Source organism: Mus caroli, chromosome X (assembly GCF_900094665.2).
Source record: "Mus caroli chromosome X, CAROLI_EIJ_v1.1, whole genome shotgun sequence".
In the NCBI taxonomy this organism is placed as follows: domain Eukaryota; kingdom Metazoa; phylum Chordata; class Mammalia; order Rodentia; family Muridae; genus Mus; species Mus caroli.
Genome location: NC_034589.1, coordinates 122,868,680 through 122,893,976, shown reverse-complemented (window position 1 = coordinate 122,893,976; position 25,297 = coordinate 122,868,680). Strand labels below are relative to the sequence as shown.

The 25,297-nt window shown below is 40.1% G+C and overlaps 1 protein-coding gene across 3 annotated transcripts in view; it reads left to right on the top strand.

Moving 5' to 3' along the window:
- Nucleotides 1–2,649: 2,649 nt before the first annotated feature.
- The window catches only part of Nox1 (NADPH oxidase 1), a 27,276-nt gene continuing 4,628 nt past the window's right edge, over nt 2,650–25,297 (top strand). Inside the window, exons 1-12 of one of the 3 annotated variants that reach the window (XM_021153339.2) lie at nt 2,650–2,841; nt 6,733–6,828; nt 15,811–15,921; nt 16,135–16,219; nt 16,541–16,689; nt 16,827–17,008; nt 17,102–17,234; nt 19,257–19,349; nt 20,577–20,812; nt 20,967–21,129; nt 22,696–22,842; nt 23,030–23,154. In XM_021153339.2, the coding sequence (XP_021008998.1) occupies nt 2,797–2,841; nt 6,733–6,828; nt 15,811–15,921; nt 16,135–16,219; nt 16,541–16,689; nt 16,827–17,008; nt 17,102–17,234; nt 19,257–19,349; nt 20,577–20,812; nt 20,967–21,129; nt 22,696–22,842; nt 23,030–23,154 (1,565 nt within the window). In that variant the 5' untranslated portion in view covers nt 2,650–2,796. The remainder of the gene's footprint in view (nt 2,842–6,732; nt 6,829–15,810; nt 15,922–16,134; nt 16,220–16,540; nt 16,690–16,826; nt 17,009–17,101; nt 17,235–19,256; nt 19,350–20,576; nt 20,813–20,966; nt 21,130–22,695; nt 22,843–23,029; nt 23,155–25,297) is intronic. The other 2 variants (XM_029473390.1, XM_029473391.1) reach the window with 2 other exon arrangements.

The following is a 25,297-nucleotide window of genomic DNA, read 5'->3' as shown; positions in this document are numbered from 1 at the left end:
TAACACAGAAACTTACAGCTGATCAAAGTCAAAGTACAGAGAGTAAGAAGCCTGTGGAGTGCTCAGCCACAAATGGAACACTGCCATTAACCTTTTTCCTTGAGGCTAAGGAACAGTTGCAGACGGGAGATTGTAAGAGCAAGAAGTCAGAGAGGATGGGGTAGCCACAAGTCTATGGAGCACTCGTTGGACTGATGGGCTATAAAAGAAAGATGGCATGAAGTTTGGATGACAGAGATAGATCTGGGAGGAGTTCAGGGAGGGGGAATAGAGGGTGAATATGATAAAAAAATATCTTGAATCATGTATGAGGGTCTTAAAGAATTAATACAAACATTAATTTTAAAAAAACCAATGAGAGTGCTCAACTAATAAGGGTGACCACTGTCATGCCTGATGACCAGAGCTAAATCCCTAAATCCAATGTGGTAGAATGAGAGAACTCACAATCTCAAACTGTCCTCTGACCTCTATACAAGAATGGTGGCATATGTAACAATAAAAAAAAATCCAAATAGACCCAAAACATAATTGTAACAGGCAAAAACAACGTTTTAGGAGAGAGAGAGAGAGAGAGAGAGAGAGAGAGAGAGAGAGAGAGAGAGAGAGAGAGAGAGAGAGATCCTGACATCTCTGTAATAATGGGTTACTAAAGCAAGTCACGAATTATAAGCCTTTGCTGTACAGGCCTGAGGAGTCCAGATCTCCATTGCCAGCATAAAAGCCAGGGTTCTCTGCAATCTCAGAGCCTGGGGTACTGAGATAGCTGGATCTCTGGGGCTTGGGGCTGACTGGCCATTCACTCCAGCCAAAATACAAGCTTCAAGTCAGTGAGTGAGACTTGTCTCAAAAAATAAAACAAACAAATGAAAAACAAACAAACAACCCAAAACCCAAAAACTGGAGAGTGATAGGAAAACACTTGACATTGACCTCTGGTCTCTTCACATACATGGGCACTCACACTTACACACATGCATTCATCACTCACATTAAAACAACACAAAATTTCAGCTGCAACTACAATAAACGAACTCTAAAAATATATAAGCAAGGGGAAAGAAGTCAGTATGAATATAGATTTTTTTAAAATCCATAAGCTAGAGTAGGTACTTATCAAAAGTTAAAATGCAAATATTAACAGTCAAATTAAATGATGCTGAATTTAATAACCTGAACAGTTCACATGGAGGAAGTGAACTCTCCTGCAAGATCACTGGAGCAGTTACTTATGTGACTGCTTTAGAGTAGATTGGCCATGAAAAGCATTTGCAAATCTCAGGATCCAGGAATTCCACTCCCGGGTGTCAACTTTAAACAAAATGTGGCATCTATGTGGCATTCCATTAATCTCTCATCATTCCTCTGTTATCTGTATAAGGAACAAACGAGTCTATACAATATAGCGGAATTGCCAACATGTGTGACTCTATGAAGAAAAGGTTCAGAGAGCAAAACACAGAAGCAGACCACACACACACACACACACACACACACACACAGAGAGAGAGAGAGAGAGAGAGAGAGAGAGAGAGAGCACTCTGCATTTCTTTCACAAAAATTCAAAATAAGACAAAGAATCAGGATAAAAATAACTGAAGAGTTTATTAGCTCTGTACCTATGGTTATCAAAAAACCTGAAGCAAAGGGAAATATTGACTCAAAGTTCAGGTGGCATGTAGTGAAGGAGAGAAGAGAGACATGATTAAAGAGGAACTTCAAGATACTGCAAACAATTGTTCTATTTTAAACGAGGAAGTCAGAAATTAGATATTAACTCCTTATAATTATTCTGTAATTTACACATATATGCTCTGCATACTCTTGTGTGCATGCTCACCTTCCTACTTTTGAAAGCTCCACCTTTTTAACGAGAATAAAGCATATGTTTCTTATTCGATCTCCCCTTCCAGCCACTGAAGCTCTCCTTAGCACCCATACTATGCTCATCCGTCTCGAAGCATTCTGCAGGGAAACTGGTCTACTGAAATTTCCCAGTTAGCTGAACTACAGTCTAGATAGACAGTGCTGCTATGTAGTGTTTGGTTCCAAAAAATCTTCCTTGCTCTGGGGATGTAACTCAATTTCCTGGAGTACCAGGCTAACGTGGAAGAAGTTCTGTTTTGGTTTCTGTTTGTTTGTTTGTTTTTGCCCTAGTATTGTATAAAGTTGGCATGGGGATGCACTCCTGTAACCCCAGGAAGTAAGAAAATCGGAAGCCTAAAGTCATCCTCAGCTACATAGCCTGATTATGGCCAGCTTGGCTACATGAGACCTTGTTTCACAATAAATTAATTTTTTAAAAAAAAATTAAAAATTTAAAAAATAGAAAGTTCCTTAAAACAAATGCTTTCCTTTCTACTTTTCTTGTAGTTGATCTGTGTATAATCTCAGCCTAATTATGTTTCTCAGTGTAATTATGTATCTCATGAAAATCTTAAATTAACTTCTTATCAAGGAGAGCAGTGCTTTATGGAATCCCGTTGTTAAGATTATCAGAGAGACTATTTTGACATGAGAAGACTAATATTTCCTGTAGGGGCGAAAACCCTCAGCAGGGAAAACCCCTGTGGTTGTCAGAGGCAGGGCTTGTCTACCTAAGCTGATAAAACAGTTCCGTTTAGACGAGGAAGGCAGAATCTACTTATTCATTTTTTTGGGAAGCTTTCCGAGTAGGTGTGCATTTGGGTGTCATAAAGACTCATATACCTTGAGCTAGTCAGAAGTTTCTCTCCCGAAAGACCTCTCCAGAGAATCCAGATTGCTCCTAGGGAGGCTCCAAACCTCCATTTGACAATGGGAAACTGGCTGGTTAACCACTGGCTCTCAGTTTTGTTTCTGGTAAGTGGTATTTCATTTCCTATGAATTAGGGATGTTAGCCGAGTAAGGAGACATCATGTTTGTAAATATTTGTGAAGTTATTCAAAAGAGAAAGTGTCTGTAGCAATTCTTTGCTTTATTAAAACCAGTTAACAAGTAGAAAAAGCCAACTCTAGGCCAGACGAGAAAACAAAGCCAAATGATTTGCAGTTGTTGAGGTTGCCAAATAATGGAGGACTTGGAGTTGAAATCTGTTTTCACTTTTTTCTCTTTTCTCTTCTGTCCTATTTCCAAACTATTGACATGGAGCCTTCATTTCTATCTTCCCTATAATGTTGACATCAAGATTTCATAAAATTAGCCGGGCGGTGGTGGCACACATCTTTAATCCCAGCAGAGGCAGGTGGATTTCTGAGTTTGAGGCCAGCCGAGTCTACAAAGTGAGTTCCAGGACAGCCAGGGCTACACAGAGAAACCCTATCTCAAAACAACAACAACAACAACAACAACAACAACAACAACTACAACAACAACAACAACAAAAGATTTCATAAAATAATTGACTGGTTGAGATGAAAGTGATCTTTGAGATAATCTTGATCCAGCAATGCTCAATAGAAATAGACTGTGAGGCACTTGTGGGATTTCTAAATTATCTCATACTTGTGCTGAAAAGGATAAAAGAAACAGATGAGATTTGAGCAGTGTAATTCATGGACATTCTTTCCACATGTAATTGACATATACAATATCAATTTCTACTGTTTGATTACTTCTCATCTTCAGAAGACTGTGTATTTCAGACACACAGCACATCAGAATTAGCCACATTTAAAGGGTTTCATAAGAGCATGCTGATAGCTAGCTACTGCACTACACAGAACAGATATAAAACAATCTCCAAGGTTTTATGAAGGAAATCAATCCAGATGTCACACTGTGAATTGACAAACTATGACTCTGACTCAAACCCATTTCACTGATATTCAGGCCAGAGCTTGTTCACCATTCCATTTACATGGAATCCCCCCCACCTCTCCACACACACACACACACACACACACACACACACACACACACACCATCTCTTTTCTTAACCGTTCTTCCTACATTTGTAAGTCACACCTAAGTGTGAGGTTCCCATGTCCTTCCTCACTCTCTTAGAATTTTATTTCTCTCCTGGGGGTTTTGCCTGCCTGCCTGCCTTCTTTCCCTTTTCTTCCTTCCTTCCTTCCTTCCTTCCTTCCTTCCTTCCTTCCTTCCTTCCTTCCTTCCTTCCTTCCTTCCTTCCTTCCTTTCTTTCTTTCTTTCTCTTTCTTTCTTTCTTTCTTTCTTTCTTTCTTTCTTTCTTTCTTTCTTTCTTTCTTTCTTTCTTTCTTTCGGTATCACTTTTCTTGAGTCCTATAAGACTTTTCAGGTGCCACAGGTAGAAAGAATGCACTGCCCGTAGAAGGATTTTATTTAATATTTAATGAAAAAGCAAGAGCTTGTTTTAATCATGCTATCCCATGATTTATATTTTTAATACTCGGTGCCCCGTGTTTAGTTCCTTCCGCACTATAACAGAGAGATCATTAGCTCAGGAGACAGGAACCTTGCAAGTACATTCAGTTTTGCTCCTGGGTGACCTCGACCAAATATTTATTCTGTCCAGACTTCAGGTCCCACATGGTATGGGTGTGATAGATCAACTGGTGGAGGAATGGGCGATTCATTAACTAAACCGATTAGCTTCAGAACAAGGCTGCATGTTGCTCTAAAAGCCATTGCATCCCCTCCCCTGCATTCATTTTTGGCTGCAGAGATTCATCACTTACAGGGATGAGTTCTATTTAACTCTCTGGCTTCTAGTTTCCACCCTTTCTTCTGCAGCTCTGCTGGCAGGCTCAAGTTCTTACTATTTCTGGAATGAACTCCAATGTACTATTTTTAAATAATGAATAAATGACTCAAAAATATTTTTACTCTTCTTTCTTTCCAGGTCTTGCACTTCACCTTCTTTTCCACCCACAGTGGCTCCTAGATGTTGCTATGTTTCACTTATCTTGTCTATAGGTGGTCATGGACCAATGCAGGATTTTGTGTTCCTGAGTCCATTTCACAACCAGAAAGATTCTGATCCCCCCAAATGGGTTTTTCTGTTCAACAAATCCACTCCCCATCCATTTGATTTGTTAGAAAATTTCACACAAGAATACTATATGTACATCATTCCCCTTTCTTCCCTCCAACTCCTCCCATACACCTCCCACTCCAAATATCTGTGCCTTTCAATGTTCCCTTTTCACTATCTCTAAAATACATCAACTCTGAAAAAGGATTCTGGACAAAGGAGGCAGGAAGGAGTTGATTTAATGTGGCTCCTCTTGTCCCAGGTACTTGAGAGGTTGCACTGGAAGGATAGTCTAAGCTTAGGAGTTCAAGACAAGCTTGGGCAAAACCAGCTGAAATGAGACCGCCATCTCTCTCACACACAAGAGAACAGAAAGAAAGGAGGAGGGATGGAAGGACAAAAGACAAAAAGAAGGAGAGAAGGGAGATAGGAAGGGAGGGAGGGAGTGAAGAAGAAGAAGAAGAAGAAGAAGAAGAAGAAGAAGAAGAAGAAGAAGAAGAAGCTATTATGTCAATAATGGAATTTCAGCTCTAAAATTAGCATTTATTGAGTTCCTACTATACACAAAGCACAGTATTACTCACTTCACGTGCATTAGTTCTTACAAGCCCTACAACTGCCATAAGGTAGATATCTCAATTTACAGGTGAAAAAATGGATCCAATAAATTTAGATGTCTAAGGTTACAGAGCTACTAAATGGTGGCACCAGAATTTGAGCCTCAGGTGTTTGACTCCAATGTTACACTTAAAACCACCTTACTCTACTGCTACAGGTCTGTGAGTGGTCTGTAGCTAGGCCATATGAATGGACCATGTCCCAGGCTACAGCCCTTAACCTGTGGATGAAATTATTCTTAGGGATTTGGGGTAACATTTGGGATTTGGGATGTATCAAAAGGCATATCCCTGCAGACTAGCACCTCCAAACATGAGGTAGGGCTCAGTTGGTTTATCTCCATGGTAACACATAATGGGTTCCAAATTGTCCTCTTAGCCGATGTGCAGAGGTTTGGACAGATACACACAGTCTTGGCAGCTCAAACAAGTCCAAAACAATAGGTTAATTTGCAAAAAAAAAAAAAAAGTCTCACAACCTCTAAGCAGAAAAATATATGTCAGGGTATAATTAAAGAGGCAGGCCTATCTGGAAATGCTTCAGCCATTTTTCTTTCCAGTGGGCATTGTTTTAAAGATGCTAAGTTTATTTTTGGTTTCTGCAGAAATTCACATGGTTACTTAGTGCCATCTCTTAGGTGCAGTTGTTTGAAAGCTTCAGTCTGTCCGGGAACTGGCAAATGTTTCCAAAGAAAGCCAGCTGTGTATGTTAGGCCTTTGCAAGCTCTTTGGTCTCTGTTCTAGCTACTCAGCTTCACCATAGCAAGATGAAAAACATCCCTAAACATCGTGGACCAGAGCAGACATCCCACTCCCACTTTACATATAGTCAACAACAATTGAGGTCCATATCATTTTTATGTCACTATGCGTTATTCTCTTGATGCTTTCAATCAGTGGAAGGGAAACAAAATATGCAGCTACTGAGGTTTCAGGACATGTAAATCTGGTGATGAGCCAGATGCCAGCCATAGGCCTTAACTTGCTGATCCTATTCACCAGCATCTAATGCATGGCTCAGATTGTTCACTCTGAAAACAGGTTAGATACTGGCAGGACTCTAGTAATTTAAAATGAAAATAGACGAACAGAAAGTGTTCAAGATGCGCGTATCATTTCCTATCTCTTTCGTACACCTTTCCCAATTCCTCCTGCATTCCCTTTGCTTCTTCTTCTTCTAGGTTTCTTGGTTGGGGCTGAACATTTTTCTGTTTGTGTATGCCTTCCTGAATTATGAGAAGTCTGACAAGTACTATTACACGAGAGAAATTCTTGGGGTGAGTATTGTGCTATGATGTGGAGAAGTTCTGTGCTGTTTTGTTTTTGTTTTTGTTTTTGCTGTTTTATTATTATGTTTTTCTTCTTTTTAAGATGTAGTCTTACAAGGTGGCCCAAGATGGCCTAGCTCTGGCAATCCTCATGCGTCTGCCTCTCAAACAGCTGAGATTATAGGCATGGGCTACCAGGCCTAGCTCCTGTTTTCTTTTGTTGCTGATGGTGTTTGTTCCAATCTTCCATTTCTGCTTCTTCCTGACCCACTGCTTGAATTGCTTCAAGGCTCGGCTTACCAGAGGGGGGGATACAGGATGCTCATTGAAATTTGAATTTCAGATGAACAATGAATCATATTTGATAGATATACACTCCAATTATATACAGAAGTATACAAAAATATTCATGTTCTTATATTCATGTAAAGGGTTTTTAAATTTTTTTTTCTTTTGAGGCAGAGTCTCATCTGCCTCTTGGCCTCCAGAAAGCTGGAATTAGAGGTGTGTAACATTACCATGCCTGGCTTCATATGAAGTTCTAATTTAAGTGAACAGGCAGTCTTTTTACCTGCTACATCTGACAATGGGTACATTCCACAGGCCCAACAAGAACAAGAACTAAGCGAAACTCATAGTGATTCACAGCTGGTTTTCTAAAGCTCAGGTGACTGATCCCACAGGGTGCCAGATGGCTAACTAGACAGAGCTCCTGCCTCAGTTTCCACTTTGGCCAGAACAATTGTCTCCTGTCAAATGGTCTCCTGCTTATGATTTTAAGGAAGAGTTTGCTGTGGTGTAGATATAAATGATAGAACACTTGCCTGGTATACTCAAGTTCTGGGTTCAATTCCCAGCAATGCAAAATAAGGTTTTGAAAACAGTAAGGAATAAATAGACAAAAAAGAGAAAGAAAGAAAATAGAGGATTAAAAAGGAAATCTTGGTTTGGGCTTACGAGATACATTGGCAAGTAAAGGAAATTTACTAAGCCTGATTACCTAAGTTCAATAGCTTGCACTCACATGTAGAAGAACTGACTCCTGCAAGTTTGTCCCCCGATTTTTACACACACAAACACACATACACACATACACCCCCCCCCCCACACACACACCCCACTCTTTTCTTGCATCATTAAATTCTTGGATCAATCCTTTCACTGTAATGTGAAGCATTGTGCTGGTTTGTATATGCTTGGCCCAGAGAGTGGCACTATTAAAAGGTGTGGTCTTGTTGGAGTAGGTTGTGTCACTGTGGGCATGGGCTTTAAGACCCTGATCCTAGCTGCCTGGAAGTCAGTATTCTGCTATCAGTCTTCAGATGAAGATGTGGAACTCTCAGCTCCTCCTGCACCATGTCTGTCTGAATCCTGCCATGTTTCCACCTTGATGATAATGGACTGAACCTCTAAACCTGTAAGCCAGCCCCAATTAAATGTTGTCCTTAGAAGAGTTGCCTTGGTCATGGTGTCTGTTCACAGCTGCAAAACCTTAACCAAGATAGGCATCTAACTCATAGCAGTGTTGTGGGGCTTACAAGAACTAATGCATGTGAAGTAATACAATGCTTTGTATAGTACAAGCTTGTTGCATGCAAACTACAGAAGTGAAGTTCCAAACGAACTTGTTCATCTTTTGTTGTTGCTGTTGTTTGTTAGAGTCTTCCACCTCTTTTGCAAGCAGTAATCAACCGGACACAGTTTCTGGTTTAGGGAATGGGAGCCCACATCCACTTCTCCTAGCGCTTGAGCCTAGTCTGATGCAGCCCCGTACAGACAACTAAATGTAATTAAAAATTAAAAGAAAATGTAGAAAGCACAGCTGTGGTTTACTGCCTTCCTGTGAGATAGAGGGATACCTAGGATGAAAGGGAGGGTGGACGCTGCTGTAGAATTCAAGACCTCTAGAAAAGTTGGGTTATCGCAGGGTAAGAACAGAAATGAGAAGGCTGGAAAGGTGGTAGGTCAAGTACAGGAAAATGAGGGCAGAGTTAGCTGACCACACATGTGTGGAGGTGGCTGGCAGGAAACCTGGAAGTGAGGCAGTTTCTTTCCAGAGTGGAGCACCTACCTGAGCATGACCTGCTGAGGACAGCTTGCTTTTCACTTCCCTGTAGCATGGAGTAAGAGGTAGGGGATTTGTTACAACACTTTTGTCTTGATGGAGCTTTAGTTCAGTAGCCTTCCACAAAGACTCACACTGTGGTCATATTGAAAGGCAGCTCTCCTTAAAAAAAAAAAAGAATCTTTTTGTTGTTATAATCAAAGGACACATGTTGGGATAGCAATGAATTCGAATGTTCTGGTTACTGCATATTTCACCCTGCTGTTTCCTACATGAAAAGTAGAAACTAAAGTGCCAAAGGAAGTGTTAATCTGTCTTAAGATAGCCTTGTATTAATAGAATGATGCAATAAATATGACTAGTTATTAAGAACATTCTTCATGACCAAAAAGTCAGCTGCAGAGATATGAATCATACCGATATCCTGTGGCTGTTTTGATTTTTAAAGCCCTATTTAAAAATGAATTATAGACATAGAGAACCACACAGGAATCTCATAAAAATACTAAGGTGGGAGCCATTATATATACACAAAGGACCTGTAGGATTATATATATATATATATATATATATATATATATATATATATACATATATACACGTGTATAACATAAATATTAAAAATTAAAATGAGATAATTTTTAAAAAGCTCTGACAGGACATTATGAGACAAGGAATCTCCAAAGATGTCATTGAGTTCCTCTTCTGTTGGCCATCTACTGCTGGGCATGGGGCCTACATTCATAAGAGTAGTTTGTTTCCCTAGTGAAAATCTCTTGGAGGAAATAATTTTCATTACCAATTGGAGTTAACTCCAGGGTTAGGGATGGAGATAAGTGTCCAATTCTCCTTTCAACTCTGTCTGGTACAGGCTCTGTTCACGCTGCCTCAGTCTCTGTGAGTTCAATTGTACAATAATCCTGCTGCTTAGAGGGTCTTGTTTCCTGAGTGTCCTCCCTCCTCTCTGACTCTCTCTCTCTCTCTCTCTCTCTCTCTCTCTCTCTCTCTCTCTCTCTCTNCTCTCTCTCTCTCTCTCTCTCTCTCTCTCTCTCTCTCTCTCTCCCTCCCTCCCTCCCTCCCTCCTCCTCCTCTTCCACTGGGTTCCTAAGCCTAAGAGAAGGGATTTGATGGAGATATCCTGTTTACAGCGGAGTGTTCCACTCTGTTTCTTGTTCCTTTTCTTAGGCCCCTTTTCTTTTTTGTTTAGTTCTATTCTATTGTATTAGTTTTGTTTTATCTTATCACTATATTATATATTATATTATATTATATTCACTTAGAAGCCTGTTTATTTTCGAATGAGAGAAAGGCAGGGGTGGATCCATAAGGGAAGGAAGGTGGGGAGGAACTGGGAGGAGTAAGGGGAGGGGAACCATAATCAAGATATATTAGGTGAGGAAATAAATTATTTTCAATAAAAGGAAAAAAAATGAATTACAACGATGCTGCTTTCGATTAGTATCATTGTAAACATTGTAAACAAAGTGTGTCAGTAACATGTGAAAGCCTACTCTATCTACTCCCCAGCGTTCACACTCTAGGTTGCTGTATGTTTAAACAGCTTCACTCATGTGTTCACAAATGCTTCAGGCTCACGTTTTGCTTTTGTTTCAAAGGTAGGTAATGGTTACTTACTTTTGAATTTTAATTTAATAAAAGTTGTTCGTTTTTAGTAAACGAGTCTACAAATACAGTAAGGCTCACTTACCATTTTTCAATTCAGTCAAACAGAATCACATTCCAGATACTGGATGGAATATCGCTTCCTACACTCAGTGTGTCTTAGGTATCTTTTTAGGTGACTGTAGTAGAGACATCTCATTCTAGTTTACAATCGCAAGCATCTCTTCCCACGCTGCATTCAAGGACGGCTAGCTGGTATCTTTAAATCCAGCGTGTTTACATTATCCAAACAGGCAGATGTTGGAACTGTGGAGGCTCTATTTAACAGGCTTAAAAAGTACACGGACTGTTAGCACAGGAAGATACAAATAAATCGTAGTGTATACACAGCAGAATGCCTTTCTATCTTCAACCATAAAGAAGAAACAGAATTGGGTTATTTGCAGAAAAATTGATGCAGCTGAAGATAATTATACTAAGAATCACATTAGCCACAGAAAGGCAAACATGCAGTTTTCTGTTGTTGGTGGGTCTCAAGTTCTAAGTGGGTAAATAAAGCCACACATGTGTAGATGACATGAAAGTAGAAGTAAAACTGCGTGCTGTCTGGTATGGGGCAAAGAGCACTAGAAGGCAGGGAGGAGGGTGAGATGAAGAAGGGAGTGGGTGAGAATCTGGTCAACATACAATATACTTGTACAAAAGAAAACTAAAAGATAAGCAAACTTAAGTTTTACAAACTGGCCTTTAGAGATCTACGATGCCCACACCACTGCTTTTCATGTTTGAAGAGTGTCAGAGACCCCTTCTATTGAGGGACCATAATTGATTTAATCATTACATATGGTATTTTTTAAAATTCATGCTCATCTTAGGAGAATAGAGAGAACCATTCAATTAACTATGTATGGATCATAGAAAAAAGGAATAGAGGAAGGAATTTAAACTCATAGTAAATAAGGCCTTATTGACTGCAGGATTTCAATAATATTGGTTGATATGGAGAGATGAATATACATTGGGATAGTTCCATGTGCTGCCACAGAAGGATGAAAAGGGTTTTTGTTGTTGGTTTTTTTTTTCTTTTCTAAAATAATTAATCCTGGATGGATAACTGCCACAGAATGTGAAGATGTGAAATAGTCATGTATTTTCAATTCACTTGCCAATTTTAGCTTCCAGAATCCTCTGTGACTCAAATAAGTACACTGTGGGAGCCAATGTGGAAATGGGAGATCTTTGAGATGAGCAGAGAAATTTTTTTCTGCAGTGGAACAGGATGTCTCTACCAAAACCAGCCAGACTGTGACTCAACAGCAAGAGAAAGCAGGGGTCATGTGAAGCTTCCGAATTGGAAAGCAGTAGGAAAGCTCTTGTTCACTGCACTGCCTGCTGCTGAAAGTCATTATGGATGACAGCAACCTCGATCCCACTTGCTTTACCAAGGTCACCTTGTCCCGGGCTTAGGGTGTATGGAAAAAAATGTTTTTTTTTCTTATCTTTTCCTTTTTTTTGTAATAGTTGACAACATTTCTTCCTCCCTCCCTCCCTCTCTCTCTGAATTCCTTTTTTCAAGTTACCTTGTAAAGTAATGGGCTTCCATTATGATATTTTCATACATATATGTCGATTTGACTTTGTTCTTATTCATCTATTTCTGCAATGTCTTTCCCCAATCTCCCCTATGCCCAACCTGCCGGTTTCCTAACTCTTTTGAAATGTTTCCTCACAATTGCTCTGTAGTACAGCTTTAGGTCAGGCATGGTGATTCCACCAGAGGTTCTTTTATCCTTGAGAAGAGTTTTTGCTATCCTAGGTTTTTTGTTATTCCAGATGAATTTGCAGATTGCCCTTTCTAATTCGTTGAAGACTTGAGTTAGAATTTTGATGGGGATTGCATTGAATCTGTAGATTGCTTTTGGCAAGATAGCCATTTTTACTATATTGATCCTGCCAATCCATGAGCATGGGAGATCTTTCCACCTTCNGAGNTCTTCTTTAATTTCTTTCTTCAGAGACTTGAAGTTCTTATCATACAGATCTTTCACTTCCTTAGTTAGAGTAACGCCAAGGTATTTTATATTATTTGTGACTATTGAGAAGGGTGTTGTTTCCCTAATTTCTTTCTCAGCCTGTTTATCCTTTATGTAGAGAAAGCCCATTGACTTGTTTGAGTTCATTTTATATCCAGCTACTTCACTGAAGCTCAAGGACCCTGATATAGCTGTCTCTTGTGAGACTATGCCGGGGCCTAGCAAACACAGAAGTGGTTGCTCACAGTTAGCTATTGGATGGATCACAGGGCCCCCAATGGAGGAGCTAGAGAAATTACCCAAGGAGCTCAAGGGATCCGCAACCCTATAGGTGGAACAACAATTTGAACTAACCACTAACCCCTGGAGCTCGTGTCTCTAGCTGCATATGTATCAGAAGATGGCCTTGTTGGCCATCAGTGGAAAGAGAGGCCCATTGGTTGTACCAACTTTATATGCCTCAATATAGGGGAACGCTAGGGCCAAGAAGTGGGAGTGGATGGGTAGGGGAGTGGGTGGGGGAGGGTATGGGGGACTTTTGGGATAGCACTGGAAATGTAAATGAAGAAAATACCTAATTAAAAAAAAAGAAATGTTTCCTCTTCTGTTTTCAAGCCCCATGCAATCTAGTCCTCTCATTTTATTCACAGTGTTCTACCTCCACCTTACTTAAGAGGACCTCTCCTCCCATGGTCCTTTTCTACCTTAGTGGCCTGCATATACACAGACATAGACAAGAGACAAACTGAAACATACATTCTACAACAAGAGTCCTTTCTCTCTTTCTACATGTGTGTCTTGGGGATCACACTCAGATTGTCAGGCTTAGCAGCAAGTGCCTTTACCAGCTGAGCCATCTCACTAGCCCCTGAGAAACTTTAATTTCATGTAATCTCACTTTTCAGTTCTTAGGCTTGGAGCCTGTGTTATTAAATTTTTTTTGCAGAGAAACTTGCTTATATATTGAAGTAGTTTTCCAATGTCTTTCTCTAGCACAATCAGAGTTTGAGGCGTTATAGTCAGGTCTCTAATCCATTTGAAATTGATTTTTTTATAAAGTAATATGTACTTAGCTTCATCCCTCAGCAGATGTACATCCAGCTTTCGCCTACATCATTTGGTGAAGAGGCTGGATTTTAATCAATGTGTGTCTCTAACACTGTTATCAAATTTTAGGGATAAGCATATGGGTTTATTTCTGGGTCTTCTATTCTATTCCTACAGACTATGTTTTCTAAAATTATTTACTTCTTGTTTGTGTGGTATACGTGTGTGTGTGTGTGTGTGTGTGTGTGTGTGTGTGTGTGTGTGTGCGCGCGCGCGCGCGCGTTTGAGTACTTCTATGCAAAAGCCAGGAGATGTTAGGTCTTCTGCTCTATCCCTCTGCACATTACTCCTTTGAGACAGGGTCTCTCACTGAACCTGGAGCTAGCCAGGTGGCCAACAAGCCCCAGTGACGCTCCTGTCTCCACCCATGTTGCCCAGGCATAGTAGTTACAGGTGTGACTCTCATGCCTGGCTTTCTTCACTGGTGCCAGGGGTTTGAATCCAGGTCCTCATGCTTTCACAACAATGTTCTTTCTTCCCTGCTGCACCATCTCCCCATCCCTTTATATGTGTTTAGTGTTGTTGTGCATATATTGATATGTATAATTTGAGATCAGGTTTTGTGATACCTGTAGCATGATTCTTTCTACTAAGGGCTTTTTTTTTTTTTTTTTGCCATTCAGAGTCCTTTTGTACTTTGTCTTTTCTAGTTCTGTGAAAAATGTCATTGGAACCCTGTGGGGAATTGTATTGAATCTGTATGCTATTTTCATTAATTTAGCCGTTTTAACAATATTGATTTTCCTAATCTATGAGCATGAGAGATGTGCCTTAATAATTATTATTTAAAAGGGCTAAGGTATTGTGAATTATCACCCATAATTGTCTTTTTAGTTAGTTGTACACGGGCACACGTGTAAGACTCACCAATTAGCTGAATTAAAATGAGAAATACCCTGGCTCTTCCCTCACCCAAATACTTCTATAAGATTGTCAAAATTCATAGCTAGCATTCAGAAAACATAAAGCAACTTGGAGACAAGTTATATCAGTTGAAAGGTTGGTGTCTTAGTTAGGGTTTTACTGCTGTGAACAGACACTATAACCAAGGCAAGTCTTATAAAAAAAAAAACAAAACCAACATTTAATTGGGGCTGGCTTACAGGTTCAGAGGTTCAGTCCATTATCATCAAGGATCAAGGTGGGAGCATGGCAGTATCCAGGCAGGCATGGCGCAGGAGGAGCTGAGAGTTCTATGTCTTCATCCAAAGGCTGCTAGTGGAAGACTGACTTCCAGGCAACTAGGGTGAGGATCTTATACCCACACCCACAGTGACACACCCATTCCAACCAGGTCACACCTATTCCAACAAGGCCACACCTTCAGATGGTGCCACTCCCTGGTCCAAGGATATACAAACCATCACAGTTGGGTTTAGCTGCCATGGAACTGAGTATATCATGAGCCTAGACCTTTTACTGTTTTTGCTTTATGGTCCTTGGTCATTCAAGGAAACAATCCCAAAATTCTGCACATAGAAATTACACTTTCTTGGAGACCTAGCATGCAATGGACCCTGTGTCACATGCCAAGTACTAAACAGAGAAAGGCTCTCCCTTCTATCTCTAGCTATATTTAAGAATATTGCTCCAAGGGTTCCATTTTAAATATGTCTTGCATAACTGGTTAAATTTTTATTTTCTATACAAGTATTACTTTATTATATTTTCAGCATTAGAAAATATAGAAAAGAGAATAAAATAGTTATCATGCATAATTGTACCTTAATATAAGCTTTAGTTAAAAATGTATAAAAGGATATATGATCTCCAAGGCTAATTTATAAAGGGCAAACAATAAAGCCATAATTAGATGCATGAAATAAAAATACCCACTGCACAATTTTCCATCCATAGGCTGTCTTTGCTAGTGTGCAATTACTGGATCTTGTTCTTGCTCACGTTAGTTAATAGATCATCCAACAACAGCAAACCACTCTCATGGGGATTTCTCAATTCAATTAAGGAAGTTTGACACCTTTTTTCTCTGTTTGGAAACAGAGATTAGTCTGGTATGCCAGAGAGAGAGAGAGAGAGAGTGACAGAGGGGGTGCAGGAAGCCATCCCAGTATCCATTTGCTCATCTTAGAAAATGACTGGACCAAGCCTCACCTGCCAGATGCTGAGATAAAGCAGCAGTTTCTCTTGTCTCCTCTGTTCCAGACTGCCTTGGCCTTGGCCAGAGCATCTGCTCTGTGCTTGAATTTTAACAGCATGATGATCCTGATTCCTGTGTGTCGAAATCTGCTGTCCTTCCTGAGGGGCACCTGCTCAGTGAGTTCCAGCTTTTCTTAGTTCAGCTTTCACATGAAAGAGGGAGCACCTGAAGCTCAACACCAAGTCCTTAGGAATGGAAGCCAGAGGTCTCCTTGGGTGGATGAGGATGGCGGGGTATTGGTGTGCTGTGGCTAAGATGTGTTGGTGTGAATGAGGGAATTTCCTAAGACCCACTGGTGATACCTGACCAGAATGACTTTGCATTTGTAGTTTTGCAACCGTACACTGAGAAAGCCATTGGATCACAACCTCACCTTCCATAAGCTGGTGGCATATATGATCTGCATATTCACAGGTAACTTGGGCAAAGCATGCAGCCATGGACAGTAGGTGATTCAGGGTGTACTGTTATTTGCTTGTGTATAGAAACATTAAAGCATATTCAGTGATCACCTGGAACTACTTAAGAGACACCTTTTTAGATCCATATTCATGGAGTATATATTCGGTTCCTTTGGGAACTGAATGGGTGGGAGAAAAAAAGGTTTTGGGTCTTTCTGTGTAGTTGGGCACACTATGGAGTCAGCATTCTGGCAGGCACTATAGATCAAGTCTCTTGTTTCAGAGGGGGTATGTTTTCCAGAGTGTCCCTGACACCTCCCATCTTTCCTCTTAGCTATTCATATCATTGCACACCTATTTAACTTCGAACGCTACAGGAGAAGCCAACAGGCCATGGATGGATCTCTTGCTTCTGTCCTCTCCAGCCTATCTCATCCTGAGAAAGAAGATTCTTGGCTAAATCCCATCCAGTCTCCAAACATGGTGAGGTGATTTGATAACAAAGAATGGGTATGTGGTCAAGACTAGGAAGATCATGGTTTTCTTGGTGCGTTTTTTTTTTTTTTTTTTTTTTTTTTTTTTTTTTTTTTTGGCCAGGCTGACATTTTCTCCTTTCACAGACAGTGATGTATGCAGCATTTACCAGTATTGCTGGCCTTACTGGAGTGATTGCCACTGTAGCTTTGGTTCTCATGGTAACTTCAGCTATGGAGTTTATCCGCAGGAATTATTTTGAGCTCTTTTGGTATACACATCACCTTTTTATCGTCTATATCGTCTGCTTAGGGATCCATGGCCTGGGGTAAGGTCTTCTGATCCCCATTCTTGTATCCCAGCCCCCCCCCCGATAGTGCATAATTCATTATCATAAGCTTTCCTACTTTTTATGTTGCAGTGGGATTGTCCGGGGTCAAACAGAGGAGAGCATGGTTGAAAGCCATCCTCACAATTGTTCCCATTCTTTTCACGAGTGGGATAACCATGAGGGGAGTTGCAGGTATCCTCATTTTGCGGGGCACCCCCCTGAGGTAAGAATGCCCTGGAGGAATGACTGACTTCTCTTTTAATGTTACCCCTGTTAAGTAGAGCCATTACTACTATTATTAGCTCATCATTGGCTCCTTCCTATGAAAGCTATCTACAGTCTTCCAAACTTATCTGCAACAGGCAATTACAGGGATGCTTAAAAGAGATAAGATTAATGGTGGCTATGTGTTGTGGAATCTTCCTATAGAGGTGAAGTAATATTTACTATGCCCCAGTTCTGCTGCCTGAGATAGATGATTTCTGTGGCAATTCTTTCATATTCATTTTGGGACAGAAGGACTAGAATTTTGTAAGATGAAGTAAAATCACAATCAGTAATTAATGGTGCTTGTATTCAGGTCTAGGTTTTTTTTGGGTTTTTGTTTGGTTTTGTTTTGTGTTTGAATCCAGTGATGAAACCTTTAACTACTGTATTGTTCCAAAGCTCAGCTTTGAATTCCCAGTCAAATGTTCAGGGAGAAAACTCCCCTCATCCTTGAAGCAGGCTATCTTTAATGTTATAGCATGCTTGTTGTTTCCCTTTTTTATGAGGGCATGCAATGTGCTTGTTACACAAGCATAAGAACAAGAGATCAGCGCCTCAGCACTCACTTAAAGAGAGGGCAAAGCCACAGGGTCAGGACTGCACAGAATGCTGAGTCCACTTGCAATTGCTAGGCAGAGGAGATCAAGTACAGGGTCAGGCCTAGATAGACGGGTGGAGGGGCAGATGGCTGGGATTAGAGTGGATCCTGTCTACAGTGGGGACTTAACTGAGTTGAAGTCATACTGCTAGATGTCGTGGTCTTTACAGAACCCAGGTGAGGATTATTTCTTATCAGTGTATTTTCTCCATATAGTGCTGGAGACACACTAAATTGGCCTGTTTTGAGGTATACTTAAGTTCAGAAGTTACTTTGATTGACCATATAATATCCCCTAAGGGTGAGGATACCAATTTTGCCACTCAAATGTATTGCTTTGTTTTTTCCACAGACATTTACAAAAAGATACTCTTTTAACACATCTGCCATTGGAAATTTACATAAATAATACATTTTTATCAAAGACAGTATAAAAACATAGAAAGTCTTAGAAGTGAATTCATATAGTTCTACAACCTGAGGTGATCGCTCTATGTCATAGAGGCTGTCCTGTATTGTCAAATATTCCTTTTCAAACATTTGTTTTTAAAAGATCTGTAATGTGGCATTTTAGTTTTCTTAGTCAATATTTTGACCAATACAGTTGTCATGGGCTTTCTGCACACCCTCATTATTATTTTTTTAATCCCTACTTTCTAGAAGTGAAATTCCATGGTTAAAAAGAGAGAAAGCTTTTGACTCTGTTGAGATGTACTGGCAAACTGCTGCCGTCTAGGAAAGTGCTGTCAACACACTTTAGCTACATATGTGAACATGTGGACTGGGCATTTGTTGCCGAACACTGGCTTCTATCTGTAAACCTCAGCATCCAACTTGACGGAATAGAGTGTTACTGTGTTGTTTTTAAAAATCTGTTTACTTTTGGCGTTTTGTGGTGCTAGGTTAGAAGTCAAGTTTTGTGTATTTCTACCAGTAGAATTAGTCATCCATATATCTATATATCTATATCTATATGTATATACCCTTTTGCTAGTATAGCATTTAGTCATTTGCTTCTATTGTGCATTTGCTTTTTAAAGAATGGACTAGTTTTCTTAGATTTTCAAAATTTTAAATTTGAATATAATTTAAACACACACACACACAAACATGTGCTCTTATGATTTATCTTTGCCATTTGCTTCCTGATATGACCTGTGCGTTTCACAGAATGATTTATTTCATTAATGAGATTGACAAACAAAACTATTGCTTTGTATTCATTTCCATTCTAAACTTTGCTGAGATTAGTGACTTCATAGTGATAGACAGTAGAGAACTTGATAGATACTCGATAACCGAAGAAACGAACTGCTACTCAAATAAGTCCTATACGAGAGACTGGAGGTTAATTTCATTCTTTACCCTGTCTTTGTGTAGTCTTGGAAGTGGATCCTTGCACCGATTGCTTTTTATATCTTTGAAAGGATTCTTCGCTTTTATCGCTCCCAGCAGAAGGTCGTGATTACCAAGGTAACAAAATAAACACTTTCCATTGCAGTGATAAAAGTTGTGTTCTACTTGAGTGCAGAACTAAACTGTCCTGATGTTCGCCCTGAAGGCTCAAAAAGGATTTTGGAGGAAACATGCTTTGTGTCTCTAGTGCTGGACAAGACTGTAGGAAACATGGCTTTGGCTGGAACAATTCTATGTTGCAGGGTACAAACGGGACTGGAGCCAGAGCTCGCCCACAAATGTATTTTGCTTTGTGTACACGGTGATTATTTAAGGGGTGAACTGAGTTGGAGGGTACCACTCAGTGCTCAAGGCTCTGTGACTGATCTTGTAAGCTAGACTAAAGAACTGGTTACCAATGTTTAAACAAAGTGGATGGCAATTTTCCTGGGGACTGGGGAGATGGCCGAGTGGTTAAGAGTACCCACCCACATGGTGGTGCATCATTGCTCGTAACTCCAGCTTCAGGGGCGCTGACGCCCTTCTCTAGCACTGTATGCACATAGTGCATACACAGACAAGAGAACACACACAGAACAGAAAGTAACTGTTAAAAAACACAATAAGATTTTATTCAATCATAAAGAAGAAAGGAATGAAGTCATTTACAGAAAAATAGATGAGAACCGGAGATTATCATTTTAAACAAAATAAGCACTTTCTCAGGTTTGCGATAAATATGAACGAAATAGAAATGTACATAGAGTGTGGAAGCAAAGGAGAACTATGAGTGAAATGAAGAGATTGTGAGGGGAAAGCAGAAAGCTGTCTACTCAGGGAAAAGGGTACCTGCACTGAGAGGGGAAGCCTGAAGCAAACATGAGCAAGGTACATATATTATATTATATTATATTATATTATATTATATTATATTATATACACATATATACATACACGTGTATATATAATGCATATATACATATATAATACACACATATGTAAATACATATATATATCACAGTAATATGTATATATATTTCACAATGGAATCCATAATTTTGTAAGATAACTAAAATATAATAATCTTAAAGACTTTTTTTTTTTTTTTGCTTCTCTTGAAGTATCAGGAACCCTGACAACACAGAATATTGTCTGGAGCTAAGTAGTAGCTTAGGGAGTGCCTTCTAGAGAGGGCTTGACCATGTACTATAAGTTAGAAGCACTTGGGCTTTCTTCATCTATTTAAATGTCTGTCCTTGTCATGTTTGGAGTTTGCCTCTAATGATCTATGTGTTTCATTCACAGGTTGTCATGCACCCATCTAATGTTTTGGAATTACAGATGAGGAAGCGAGGCTTTAGCATGGAAGTAGGACAGTATATATTTGTAAATTGTCCCTCCATTTCCTTCCTGGAGTGGCATCCCTTCACTCTGACTTCTGCTCCAGAGGAAGAATTTTTCTCCATTCATATTCGAGCAGCAGGGGACTGGACACGAAATCTCATAAGGACATTTGAACAACAGCACTCACCAATGCCCAGGTAGGTCCTTGAGACTCAAAATAAGATATAGAGTAACAGAAAAGAGAAAGCAGCTCCCTTCTGAAGTGCAAGTCTGTTAAGAAAGTTTCTGAGAAAATGAGCTCAAGGATGGAGATGAGTCTTTATGCATTCATTGTTTTTTCTCATTTGCTAGGATTGAGGTGGACGGTCCCTTTGGCACAGTCAGTGAGGATGTTTTCCAGTATGAAGTGGCTGTACTGGTTGGGGCAGGGATTGGGGTCACTCCCTTTGCTTCCATCTTGAAATCTATCTGGTACAAATTCCAGCGTGCAGACAACAAGCTCAAAACACAAAAGGTACATTCCCACATTTCACTATTCCTCTGGCCTGAGCCATTATAGCCCGAGGTCTTTCGCTTCATAAGTGGGTCAGGAGACCCTATCTGGAGATAGGAGTGGGGCATAGGGCACTAGCAGGGGATGCACCAAGCAGTTCGTTCAGTTTGTTGCTACACAGCTGGCCTCTGCACCACTGCAAGCAGGCTGCACAGTCCAGGCTGCTGGAGAACAATCTGTATCTTGTCAATTCTTGTCACCTGTCTGGTGAATTCTCAGCTCTGTAGTGCTCTAACCTGTTGGTTTATTTGTCTTTAGCTATTTTATTGGGCTCTTGTATCTCCCACCCTTCCAACCCTTATTCCACCCTAATCTATTCCAACTGCATAACACTAGATAGGAGAGAAACAAAGTTAGAGGAGAAAGGAGTGGAGATCTCTTTAGAATACTTCCTGCTGATTAGGGGCATTTGGTTCCTTGGGGCAAGTCCTACCTTTGTCGCCAGGATATCTCCAACTTCTAGTTTCTTTGCTCATGGACAAATTGCACCAGCAGCAATTAGGACAGCAGCAGGGGGAGCAGCCACTGTCTCAGACCCTTTCAGGGCTCTCTCATTTATACCTTCTCCAGAGTCCCCAGAATTAAACTGTCTACAGCTGGCAAAGATCATGCTTCTGCTACTGCATGAGGCAAATCATAATCACCTGCTGTGAAGTAGCCTCTTATCCCATACCTGGGATTCAAACAAACAAAAAGAAAATACTCACATAAAATAACTGGGTTTTTAAAGAAACCAAAATTCTCATGACACTAATTTTTCAAACTAAAGCTATTTAGCTTGTTGCCCAAGGTTGTTCCTATTAAATCATTTTTAAAGTAGCCTTTAATAATCTGGACCGAATACCTTTTAAGGCCCATGATAAAAGAAAAAAGAACAAAATGAACTCAACATCTCATGCTAAAAAGAAAACAACAAATCAAAACAAATCCCCCTCCCCTCCTGAAAAAAAAAAGTGATCTTCGTCCTTGCAACTGCTTCTATGAGTTGAATCAGATTCTTTTCAATTTGCAGTTTTATTTTTATTTATTTGAACTTTTTTATTTTTGCTTTGAACTTTTATTTTTTAGTTTATGTTCATTATACATATTATTATCTCATAATGACGTTTCCATTAAAGTCATTTACTATGACCATATACTCACCCATTCTCTTCACCATCTCCAGCCCCTGTCTAAGTAGCCTTCTTCTCTTCTCCCAAATACTCTCATTCTAGTTCCATGTTTTCCATATGAGACAAAACTTAGACAGTATCTCCCTTATTTTGCTTATCATGATGACCTCCCAGTAACAAAGATGACCTTGGAAGGTTTCTTCTGTAATGGAAATTTGTAATGGACATTTAAATTAAAAGTCTTCCACTTTATGTGATCCATTGCCCTTAGACTTGGCCAACAAATATAGGTATGTCTACGTATATACATATGTTATATATGCATTTATGTTATACATATACACACACCCCTGTCATCACAACATACATTGTGAAAGATTCTTAATAAGGGTATGGATTCTTTTGCTCATTTTAGATCTATTTCTACTGGATCTGTAGAGAGACAGGTGCCTTTGCCTGGTTCAACAACTTATTGAATTCCCTGGAACAAGAGATGGAGGAATTAGGCAAAATGGATTTTCTAAATTACCGTCTCTTCCTCACTGGCTGGGATAGCAACATTGTGAGTTCAAATAAAACACTGATTCCAATAGCAAATGTTAAAACAAAATATAGTGCATGTCTACCAAAATAATTATCCCTTATCATTTCTTACCTGGCCCCATCCTCACACTGAAAGTTAAAAGTAGCTTACAGAAAAGGCAGCTGTCAAACTTGGGTTTTCTAATTTTATACTTCTCTGGTTCCAGGCTGGTCATGCAGCATTAAACTTTGACAGAGCCACTGACATCCTGACAGGTCTGAAGCAGAAAACTTCCTTTGGGAGACCAATGTGGGACAATGAGTTTTCTAGAATAGCTACTGCCCACCCCAAGTAAGTACCTCGTCTTCTAGTTAACTGAGTCTGCAGAGTTCGGATTTAAGCTTACTGAGCACACCTGGGACAGAGTGGGCCAGTGAAATGAATTACCAGGGAAGGGGCTTTGCCACTAAGACCCACGTGTTAAGAAAGAACAAACTCCCTTAAATTGTCCTCTGCCCTCCACATATGAAATATGACACTCTGCCCACTTGTTGACCTCTGACAGCTCTACACACACATGTGTGCTTATGTGTGCACACACGCATGCACATACCCACACACAAACCCTTGCACACACATAATAAATAAAATTTAATAGAAAACTTTAAGAATGAGGACATTTCATCCAGGTTTTTAGTAAAATAAGGGTCATGATCTTGTCATTGATAAGCAGCTGTTTATTGTCCCCATAAGTCTCTATTGAGTGAGCAAGGTGAAGAGACTTGGCTCATAAAGTTAGTGCTGAACAAAACAGAAAACTGGAGAATTTGCATGCATTTTTTGGGGGTGGCATGCTCAATGATCTCTACATAAAGTTGAGATTTCTACATAAAGTAATACGATTTGGGGTGTTTTAGCTAGTTCATTGCCCAATAGAGCTCAGTGTTTGGAGAGAGCAGTTCCTGTCTCCCAGGCTGGCCTCTACAATTACACATAATCTCAATATATAGCCAGATGGCGAGCTTGATTTCTAGCTCTCCGGCCTCCATGTCCAGAGTACTGGGATTACAGGTGCACGCCACTACACCCAGTTTTCTGGAGACTTTTTTAGACATGTTAGAGCAAACAGCAAAAGCAGATGCTCAGAAGCTGGCACTGCCAATGGGAATAAGAGGAGGAGGATTTTGCTAACCCCCTGAACAAGCTGGCAGGGGAAGAGCAATCCATGTCCACAAGTGCTGCTCACTCGTTTCTGTAAATTCATCTATTCCAGAACAGCTTGAAAAAAACACGGGAATAAGGATTCTTTTTTTAAAAAAGATAAACACTCAAAGAAGAAATGCAGAGAATTAATTCAAGGTAGAATAATGCACTCTAGGACAAAGGTCTGTGGACACCTCAGGGACGAGATGTCAACTGTCAAAGGACAGGAGGGACACAGGAAGTGAACAGTAAAGGCTTTATGAAGGCAGTGGTGAGAGTCTGTAGTGACAAATTGCAGCGATCCTGGGTCCCAACTCTCTCGTTTTGACACTTTTCAGTTATGGTAAGTGGAGCTAAAAGTCCTCCTGATCTTCAGAGTTCTTGTACACAAAATGGGGACATTAGTAGATGCAGGCCTTATTTATTTGTATGGTTGTTGTGAAGACTGGGCCAACATACAAAAGTTTCATTAAATTGCAAAGCAGAATGTTAGTAAAAGGCATTATGCAATTTTTATGTCGTTTGTGTTGATCAGTTGAAACTGTTGAGAGGGAGTGAGAAGGATTGGGTAGAGGGGACAGGGAGGAGAGAGAAGGTGCAGAAAAGAGGGAAGGAGGAGGGCAAACAGGAGAACGAGTGGAGTATTTCATTTATTTCCTTAGTCATGGGCATCATCCTGTCTTCTCATACATATGGTGTGTCACCGTATTGTGTTTTCGTGTGTTCCCTTCAACTACCCCCGACCCCAAAGCAAATCATCCCGGCTGGATCTCTTTCTCTCTGGGGGATATTTCCCCATTCTGCTTTCTCATCACATTGCCCTCTGAGAAAGAACACTGTAAAGGACTGCCTACAGAACACAGAGTAATGATAAACTGCGACAAGGAGCAAGAGAACTGCTGTCCCAGGAGCCAAGAGAAAAAAAATATTTCAGCATCATGGGCATGGGTGCTGGAATGACAGGCTCGAGAAGTGCTTATTATTTGGTGTAAGGGTGGTCTGAGTGTACTTTAGAGACAGGACAATATCCAGTCTGTAAGAGAGAGGAGTAAAATGGCTACAGCAGAAAATGAACAATAACAAATGTTGGCAAGGAATTGGAAAATTTGGATTCTTTTTTTTTCCTCTTTTTTTTTATTACGTATTTTCCTCAATTACATTTCCAATGCTATCCCAAAAGTCCCCCATACCGCCCCCCCCCACTTCCCTACCCACCCATTCCCATTTTTTGGCCCTGGCATTCCCCTGTATTGGGGCATATAAAGTTTGCAAGTCCAATGGGCCTCTCTTT